The sequence below is a fragment of the Humulus lupulus genome, chromosome 8, assembly GCF_963169125.1.
Source record: "Humulus lupulus chromosome 8, drHumLupu1.1, whole genome shotgun sequence".
NCBI lineage: Eukaryota > Viridiplantae > Streptophyta > Magnoliopsida > Rosales > Cannabaceae > Humulus > Humulus lupulus.
The window spans coordinates 137620281-137630819 of record NC_084800.1 but is presented as its reverse complement, the minus strand read 5'-3'; the positions used below and the strand labels follow the sequence as shown (position 1 = coordinate 137630819).

The 10539-nt window shown below is 35.3% G+C and overlaps 1 protein-coding gene across 6 annotated transcripts; it reads left to right on the top strand.

Annotated features, from left to right (window-relative positions):
* Positions 1–4086: 4086 nt before the first annotated feature.
* LOC133798494 (uncharacterized) lies at positions 4087–10322 on the top strand. Of its 6 annotated transcripts, XR_009875887.1 has the most exons (5): positions 4087–4345; positions 4741–4933; positions 5034–7588; positions 7713–9387; positions 9618–10322. XR_009875887.1 is itself a non-coding variant. In XM_062236784.1 (4 exons), the coding sequence occupies exons 2-4, from the start codon at positions 4898–4900 to the stop codon at positions 9019–9021; spliced, it is 3900 nt and encodes a 1299-aa protein (XP_062092768.1). In that variant the 5' UTR covers positions 4087–4345; positions 4798–4897; the 3' UTR covers positions 9022–10322. The 6 variants fall into 6 exon arrangements, 5 of the variants coding, with proteins under 5 accessions (XP_062092768.1, XP_062092771.1, XP_062092770.1 ...); XM_062236784.1 differs by having other exon boundaries at positions 4798–4933; positions 7713–10322; XM_062236787.1 differs by having other exon boundaries at positions 4793–4933; positions 7713–10322.
* The last annotated feature ends 217 nt before the right edge of the window (positions 10323–10539 follow it).

The window sequence follows — 10539 nt, the reverse complement described above, 5'->3', positions numbered from 1 at the left end:
TGATGTCAATTGTTGGTTTTTGATTACATGTATGTGAGTGTAGGAATATATACATCTCATGCAAAAATATTAATAGTCAAAATATATATTTTTACATGAGAAAGATTTCATTCTAACAACCATAATTAGATGGATATTTTCCATATATGATGATCTATTAAAAATTACATAAAACATATAAATAAATTTATACCTCTTGTAGTGTAGATCTAGGCCTGTAATTCTTTGTTCTTGAAAGTTTGCTTCCTAACTACTTGTCTTCCAAGTTATGTCTTGCACAATACAAAGAAGATGTGTGGTATCCTTTGTCAATGAATTCTTTAATACACACTTTGGTATCTTAGCTCATTAGAGTGTGTATGTTATTGAGTGTTGTAGAAATCAACACACAAATCTTGTTTTTTCTTTGTGCTTTAGGTGTGAGCTGTAGGGAGAGAAAATACATTTTTCTTTCAATTTTTCTGATAGGAAAAACATTCAACCTGAGCCTCCTCGCATAAGGTCCACTACTACAAAATTGACGTGGGACGACAATTTAAAACTGTAGTAAGAACGTTCATACATCAATTTCAATACCGTCGTATCATGCAGTGTAATGCCATGCACTAGCATAAGACGACAATTCAAATAAAAGTATCATCCCTTTGTAATACATGAGACGATAGTTTGTGAGCAAGTGTCGTTATATGAGACAACATGTTTTAGGCAAACATTGTTCCATGTGGTACATGAGATGACATAAAGTTTTGAAGTGTCGTCCTATGACGTCTTCTAAGTGCAAAAAAAACTGTACTTAGACGACACTTTTTTGGAGAATGATGTACCTATTAGGATTAAAACCCTAAAAGCATATAAATACATTTTATTGAATTAAATAACATAATTTTTTTTATTATATTTGAATATCATAATTATTGTTTGAATTAAGTATATGATAATATTAAGAAAGTTCATTATTCATTCATGATAATATGATATTGTATTAATACGAGAGAATTAAGATCATATATAATTAATAAAATAATCAGTAACATATTAAAGTATGGAATCTTTAATAAATTGTTACTAGTGTGGTTTGCTAAGCATACAAGATGCAAGTGATTTAGATTCAGATTACTGGTGTGGATAAACATCTTAGTAAATGTGTTGTATATAATAGAGATTATATATGATGGGACCGATAAGAATTAATTATCTTTATAAACTTGTCGTTTGACATAAATATTTGATTTTTATCATAATAGATGATCATTTGTGTAATTTTGATCAGCTCTAATTAACGAACCAATAAATAGAGGACAAAACTACATTGATTGATTATATCAATGGACTACAAGAGAAAACTCTGTAAATATAATTCTATAAATACTTAGAGAGTAATTCCATATTTATAGTAGAGTAATTATGAAATTAATAAATAAGATTATTTGATTAAATAGTTTAATTAATAATTTAGTTTATTGGAGCTTTGTATTATAGGTCCATGATCCCCAGATCACCTCTGTCCTACATGGTCAAGGGTAAGGATGTCAAAAAGAAAGATTTGTAGAGAAAATGACTTAATTGCAAATTAATTAGTTTTTCACGGCAATGAAATAATTATGTGATAGTTATGGGTAATTGATTAATTATGAATTAATTAATTATTTAACTAAATAATTTTTATTTTAAAAAACTATAAGTTAAAATTAATATTAATCTTGTTTGAATTAATATAGAGAGAATAATAAATATCTTATTTAGAATATGCTATTTATTTATTTAAAACTGATATTTTTAGATAAATTTAATTTTGAATTAAATGATATTTATGTTGGGATAAATATATTGTCTTAAAAGTTGATTAAACAAACAAACTCATTCTGCAGTGAGTGTGGCGTCACACATAGGGATTCCCCAATCCCTGAGATTTGAATTTTAAATTTTAAATTATTTGTTTAATTAATTATTTTAAATATGATTTAAATTAAATAATTATAACATATCAGTTTTAATTTTAATTCTATTTTAATAAAATAAAGATTAATTAATTATCTTTATAAAAACTGATAGAGTGATACTTTCAAAAAAAAAAAAGGTGATGATTTTTTATGCGATTAAAAAATGGACTCTTTCTCTAAGACAAAAGCGATAGTTTTTCTAAACCTGAAAATTGTTCAATTCCTCTTCTCTCAATCAAACCTCTTTAGATCTCATGTGTTGAGTACATCTAGAGAGTCATAAATCAACTTTTTGAATCCTACGTGCTCACACACGTCCTTGTGTGTTTGATGATTGATTTAGAAGATCAATGTGTGAGTTTTCAGAACTTGGATAGGAAGATCGTTGATTTTATATAAAAAGATTCGATGACACTTGATAGGCTACAATATGTAATCTCCAATCTAATTGTATGTGATTTAATATATATATATATATATATGTATATGTATGATCTTGGTTGATATTAATAAATAGTAAAAAGTGCACATTCCCTGGTGCACATCTTTAATTTGCTCTTTTCATACCAACAATTGCTACTAGAGCAGTTTACACACACACACACACATATATATATATTAAATGTTGTGTGAGTTTCTTGCATTTGTTATATGTATGTATATATGTATATTGAATGGATGAATATGTTTTTTCAATGTATGGTTTAATGTTGGATTGTTAATTACATGATGCTATTGGGTTATGAATTTTAATTTTCTAGATCTTGTGTAAGCTATAAAAGGCATAAGATTTTTGTAATTTTTATTTCTTGAAATTCAAGTTTTAAAAATCTGTACACAAAGAGAGAAGGACATGAGCCACCACCCTTGTGGCTGCCTCACCCATGCGCGCCCCAGGCCTTGCGGCCTGCACCCTTATGTCGCACCCTGTGCGTGCTACACCTGAGCCATGCACGCCTAGCCCTTGCCTCGCGCACCTGTGTGCCTAGGCGAGCCTCCTGCGCTCACCCGTGTGCCTGGCCGAGCCTCCTACGCGCACCCATATGCCTGGTCGAGTCCCTTGCGCGCGGCAAAAATGTTATTTATTCTTTAAAATTTAATATCATACAACATTTGTTAAAAATATTATATTAAATTATTTTTAAGATTCAGCTGAACTAATAACATATTATGATATAGTTATATTTTTAAATTTTATACCAATCATAAATTTAACTTTTTAAAATTAAAAAACAATTTACAGAAAATTAACTAATCATATTTTCAGTTACTAAATTCATATTTTTATTTTAAAATCATTATTAATTATTAATGTTATTTGTAAAAATATTAATTTGGCTTTGCTACATTATTAAATTTTGATATGTCAGCATACATTTGGACGAATAACGTTCCACTAGTGAGTCCTCAGTGGCACTAAGTGATCAAAATTTAATCGGTGCAATGCAACAAAACACAAACATAGAGGAGTTTTGCATCAAATTTTTTAATTATGGGGTTGATTGTAACTTTTTTTTTGAAAGAGGGGTTGATTGTAACTTGAAAAAGAAAATTTGCCGCAAATATTTAAAAATAAAACTCAATTTATAGTTTTCAACCATATTTTCATGTCTCCAATATGCATAAGGATAAAATTATATAAATATATATATTTTAATTCAGGCGTAAAATAAGTAATATTCCTTTTGTGTCAAAAATGGCATCTGGTTAGCTTTTCTTTGAGGAAAAGCCAATTAGGTCCCACCACCGCGTTTGTCGGCAAAAGGAAATTGGCTGAACGTTTAAGAAGATTAGAATAGGGACAAGAGCATAAGAATTCAACGTTAGTGACACGTTGCACTTATCCGTGAGGTGGCATCGCACTCCTCCGCAAATATCGTCAAAAGAAACGTCCACTTACATTAAAATAATTAATTAAATACGATAAATATTTAAAAGGGATATTTTTGGTAAAATTGCCAAATTTTATTAAAGTTATTTTTTATTGGCGAATGTAATTTCAGTTTATATTTTAGTTTAGCATAATTGTCCATTCTCACCGTTCAATTGTAATACGTTAGCAAAAATATCAAATTAAATAGTTATTACTATGGTGGTGAAGTCAAGGGTGAAAAAAACAAATATACTAAACTAAACCATAAACAAAAAAAATAACTTGGCATTTAGGTACTTTCCCCCAAATATCCCATACATTAGTGCTCCACGGAGAGAGAAACCATTTCACAGAAAAGAAACAAAACCCTACCGCCATTGTCCCCAAGCCTTTTCTTCATCATTATCATTTTCCTTGAAGTTGCAGAGCTTGGCTTTTACCAAAACCTAACCTAATTATTTTTATTTTATTTCTATTGATAGCTTTGGTCTATCATTTTGGAAACGTCGGCGGTCTTCTGTTTATCTCTCAGGTATTTCATGCAAATTCCTGGAAATATCAACCATTTTCTTTGTTATTCGTATTTTTTAGCTTTGAATTTTGTGGATCTGAACTCTTTTCATCACGATCGGTTTGTTTTTTAATTTTTTTTTCTTGGCTGACAGTCTTGTTGCCCTTTTTCTGGATTGATATTTATTTAAATTATCTTGCGTTGTTTGATGATATATGTATTCCTTAATCTTCTTTCATGGGTGGTTCTTTTGCTAGAGTCATGAGCCTTGTTCAGAATGTTCTGGTATTGTGTGTGTGTGTGTGTTTTTTTGGTGGGTTGTAATTGGATGACATCGGTAGCAGGTGTCGATCACTGGTTTAATTTTATATCTTGGAGGTTGGAGAAATTTATTTCCTTAAAAAATTTCATGGCAGACGTTACTTGTTACGGAAAAGAAGAAAAGGGCTTGATGCTAATTTAGTGTAGTGCAGGATTTAAAAGCAGAAGCATCAGAATGCGCACAAGGACTTGCTAATTTGTATAATTACTATTTGTACTTCAAAAGATTTGACGGGATAATAAGCTTGGTTTATGTTTGGAGTCATGCCGGTTTCAGCAAATGAAGAGGTGTTTATTTAGTCTTAGATTCAAAGTTGCTACTAAAAATAGTGAAGTAATGTTGTTATTTTAGCTCCGAGATATTGATTAATTAATCTTGTATTGGCAGACTGGGGTTAAACCCGTTACTCGGCAGTCTATTGACTATCTTGCAGGTATTCCTATAAAAAAAAGAAGGTTTCCTCTAATCAGGCCACCCTCGCCTCCAGCTGAAGAGCCATGTTTGTGTCCAGCAGAAAGTAATTCATTGAAAAAGGACCAATCTAGCCTATCCCAGGGATCAACGCTTTCATATTCGAGTGTTGCAACAACTTCTTCAGGTTTATCGGATGCAGTCAAGCATCCTGAACCTGAAGAAAGAAGCTCTAGTGCTGTGAATGATCATGTGGGGAATATCAATTTGACTAAGGTCAAAGTTGAAGAACCTAGCCCCGCGATTCAGCCAGGATCTGCAGCTAACATGAATGGGGAAGAGAAACTAGTGAAAGCTAAAGACTCTGTAGGCCAGACTATTTTATTGAAGAATGAGTTAAAACCAGCTGGGTTTGATATGCCTATTAAGGATAGAACTGAAGTGAAGGTTGAGCCAGAAGTTGCTGCTTTACAAGAGAACAGTAAGTCATTATTGAATTTGAAAGAACAGTTTGTTCTGGCATTGTCAAGCCAAAATAGTGGAAGCCAAAATCAGGAGATCTTAGAACCTATATCACTGAATTTGTCTTTGAGTAAAGAAAGAAGCAGCAGCTATTGCAAAAGCAATGTTGGTGAAGTGAATGTCAGTAGTGCTCATCTTTGTGCTAATCGGGCTAACTGGGATTTGAATACCCCAATGGATACGTGGGAGGGTTCTTTGAGTGATGCAGCTGTTAATCAAACAGCTGGTGGGATGGTTTCAGTTGGTCAAAGAGAAGATACACAGCCATTGATAAGACTTGCTGTCACTTCGGAAAAGCCATCAAGTATAGAGAGTAAGAATGTAACTGATTTCTCCAGGCTGTCTAGCTGCAAGGACAAACCTGGTGACTCTCTTCATTTACAACTTAGTCCATCTTGTCTTAACTTCCCCATTAAGGAACCTTCAACTGCATCCCCTAAGTTAGATACAAACAAAGTGATTCCTATGACAAACATGCCTAGAGTGGTTTTGCCTAGTATCAATCTTGGTAAGGATATTATTAGACCTGTAAAATCAGAACCAATTGAGGAGAGAATTAAGCTGGACACACGTGGTGCTAAATCCTTTTGTGTGGGCTCATTAGAGAGTGCAGTGGTGAAAAGGGAGTTAGCTGATCAAGGCGGTCTAGAAACTGTTAACCCTTCAGTTGATTCTAGATCCATAAAATCTGGCTCAGCTTTGGAATGTAACAAGGTAACAATATCTTCTGTACACGGGATGTCATTACAATCAAATGAACAAATGGTAGAATGCCCAGATAAACATTTTTCTACTGCAGCAGTTACGGGTAGAAGCTCAGAGGTCGCTAGCCCTGTCAATAATCCTTCTTCATCTGCAGAGTATAAACCTTCTGGTGAAACAATTAAAACTGCAGAGATTACTTGCCCTGTTGTGAATTCTTCCTTTTCTACAGTGTTAGTCATGGGCGGTGAACATATAAAGCAATCAGAAAAAGTTAGTTCTACTAGTGCAATGCATCGTAAAGCTTGTGAAAGTAGTAGGCAATTTACACTAGATATGGCTGCTACGTCAGCAAGTATTGATGTTAAAGTAGACACTACAAAACCTGAATGTAGTAATATAGATAATTCCAAGTTGTGTGAATCCAAAGTCACAAATGATTTACCTTTGCTTGGAGATGGTGAGGGTTCTGTTAGTGATGAAGAAAAGATTAATATTTCAGCTGAAATAGGAGACTCTTATAGTTCTGATTATGAGTCAGATGGTAATCACGCTGTAGATATGACTATCGATATGGAATTAGATAGTGATTACGAAGATGGTGAAGTCAGAGAACCAATTGAACATACAGCAGTTGAGGTACCTGAGTGCAAGAAAGGACAATCGGAACATGCTGATATCAGTATTTTTAATAGAAAAGTGATGGGCACAATGGGATTTGTCAATGATGCAGACCATGCTTTTCACGTTGAGGGAAAAGACTCAAAACGTGATAGTACTGAAATAGATAAGAAGGGTGGTGAAGAAGCTTCTGGTGTACTTCATAGCAATAAGTGTGAGAGTGGATTTACTAAAGCTGCTTGTTTTCAAGAATCATTGACAACTGAAAGCTCAGCTAGTCGAGCTCCTATAGATGAGATTAACAACGCTGCACTTAGTATACCCCCTAGTGAATCAGGGAAGAGAGATGCGCAGGAGTGTCAAGACACAAATCTTGAACAAGCTGCACGTGGAGGTGAAGCAACTGTACCAGCTATTGCTCAAGGGACTGGTCTGAGTCTTGATAATGATGAACTAGTACTACAGAGTGACACAGCTTTGGCCAAATCATCTTTGTACTTTGATGAGGGAAAGGATATTGATAGTGGAAGTCATCGTAGCCGGATTATTAATTTGCCGCGATCTTCAGGTTCATCTTCCCCCGGTAGGAACAGAACCTTTTCTGGGAGGGCAATGCCATATAGAGCTGGTAGAGAGAGATTTTCTGATGTGACAAATGAACGAGGCATAGTATATTATGGAGGGAGGTGAATGTTTTATTTTGCTTTTTTTTTTTTTTTATATATATATATATATATTTCTCTGCTTAAATGTTTTTTTTTTGCTTGCTTCTTTTCCTGATTTGTCTTGATTGCTGTTTTTTTTTTCCAGAGAGGAAATTTATGGTGATGACACCCCCAAGTTTTTTAGGGAGAGGCACCATGATCAGACAGCTAGGAATTCTAGGTTCAATTATATTCGAGGCAGAGGTAGGATTAATAATCGAATAGAGACCTTTCGAGGTGATCGAGAATCTGATCGTGACTTTGCTTCAGAATTTCCCAACAGTCAACCAGAGTATCGAGTTCCTAGACATAAATTTGCATCTGATGTTGATCATGAATATAATACTTACAATATCACTCAAGATGGAGGCTTTGTTGGTTCTGGTCGTGGAGGTAGGAAGCCTTTAAATGATGAGGGACCATTTGGTCGGCGGATTCCCTCAAGGAAGCAGTCTCCTGGTGCAGGGCCTGCAGGCCGTGGTAGGCATATGGTTAGAAGAATGCCAAGAAATATTAGTCCTAGATGTGTAGGCGAGGATGATTCTGAGTTGGTCAGACACAGGCGTAATGACAAGTTTGCAAGGAGTTTTCCAGATGATGCTATAGATTCTCCTGTGTTCTCACGACCGCATCCTCCATTTGAGGGAGTAGATGGTCATTTTTCCCAAGGAAACAGGAACTTCCCATCTGCCCAGAGAAAAGTTATGCACCATCCAATTCGTTCAAAATCTCCCTTAAGTGGTAGAAACCGTTCACCTGGGCCGTGGTCATCCCCCAGGAGAAGATCCCCATATGGGTTTTCTGGACATCCAGATTTGACACAAAGGTCTCCATTTTACAGAATAGACAGGATGAGATCCCCTGACCGCCGCTGTTTTGCTGGAGAAGTGGTGGTTAGAAGGCATGACATGAGAGAGATGGATTCAGGTCGCGATCATGGGCACCCAGGGTCTGGTATGCCTAACAGAAGCCCTTCTGATCGCATTGCACTCAGAGAAAGAAGATTTGGCGGTTTAGATCCTCAAGAAAGGCCAGAGAATGATGATTTCTTTGGGAGTCATTTGCATGAACTTGGAAATGATGTAAATGGTGAAGAAAGAAGGTTTGGTGAGAGACGTGGACCTGTCCGTCCATATAGGACTCCTTTTAATGGTGCTGAGGGTGAGACTTTTCATCTCAATGCTGAGGATGGTTCTAGATCTTTGAGGTTCTGTCCAGGTGATGACACAAATTTCCAAGAAAGGGGCAATATGATTGATAGAGATTTCCACATTAGGATTAAGAATAGACCTGGTAATGCACCTAGACGAATGAGAAATATTGAGGAGCAAGAAGCAAATTACAGGCATGGTGGTCAGGTGTGGCACAATAATGAATTTGATGAAATGTCACGGGTTAAAAGGAAAAGGTTTTAATTTTGTTTGGCTGTTGGTCTTTATTTTGGAATCGTTCTGCTTGTGAGAATTGGGCCTGGTGGTCGTTTCGACTAAATATGCTGTGAGGCGTCTTACTTGTTAAAACACAAAGCAAGTTGCACGGTCCAAAGACTGAATGCTTTGCGGCATATGATTAATTGAATCGTCCTGTAAATTGTTCATGAAAAGCTCAATTGACAAGTTTCTTGTCTGACTAATCTCAACATTGATTGAACTCCCAGTTTCATGTGGCAAGTTTTGTACACTCCCAAGGTATGGTTGTAAAGCACTATCTTACTGGTGGTCATTTATGAAGAATGAATGTTCCGCTCTTAGGTTGTGCGCTTGGCGGACAAAAAATTGCAGGTATGTACTGCTTGAATCTGTTAGCACTCAACCAATGTTTACGTTTACGGCTTTAGGCCATCAAGGAATCTGTTAGAAAGTTGATAGTTTCCTTTTAGCCTTTTCTGCGTCAGTTTATCTTCCTATAGCAAGAATAAACTGTTTGGTTTCTTTTTGGCATGTTATAGTTTCTGCCCCAGAGCTGAAAAGTATCTTGAACTTCATTTACATGCTCTCCTTTAATTTGGCAGGTTATGTAAGTGGGTAGGTGATTTGGGGGGTTTGGTCTTGGGGAAGGATGTGAAGTTGATTCTTACAGATTGCCTTCTGGGTGCATTGTAGACTATGTAATGATTTAGCAGTCTTGCTAACAATCCATTATGTTGTCTAATAGAAAGATCTTGTGGAGAATGCTTATGACTCATTGTCTCTTAAGTTGAGGACTGTTAGAATATCAGTGGAAACAGGGGATGGGCGCATTTAATTTACAATGTTGGCGATTCATGTGCATCCTGAAGCTTTATGCATAAATCCCAAGTTTTACTGACATTTTCTGCAGAATCTTTATTAAACTGGCATTGATTTCGTATCACTAGTTACCAAAAAGGCTATGGAAATGCTCATCTCTGTCTTCACTGCTCTACTTGTAAGCCATTTCATTTCAGGTTGCTTCATGTGATTATTCGTCTTAAATGAGATGTTGGTAATTGCTGTCAATGCAAAGTTGGTGTTGTGGTGGTTGGATGCCATGAATTGGGAAACTTTAGTTCTGGGTACAGTTTCTTTTCTCAACAAAAGCTGAAAAGTTTGGTAGCATGACAAGTGAATAATTGTGATGAAATAACCCCAAGCTCATTTGGTGTATGAAAATTCAGGAAGGTTCTGACCATTGTTTTGGCGATCCTTTGTGAATGGGCAAATAATTACACGTTGGGCCTCATTATTTTCATTATCAATCTTTCTTTGCCTAAATATTACTAAGATCATACTTTACATAGAATAACTTTAAGAATGAAGGTAAGTTAAATGGGAACTGGCCAATTTAAAAACAGATATGATTGAGGAGAAAGGTAACTGTCTATAAATTATAATTATGCCGAGATAGGAATTTGAGGTTTGCCATAATCTGCCTTTTGTGTCGTTTCCACTGATTCGCTAGATAAGTTATGCAAG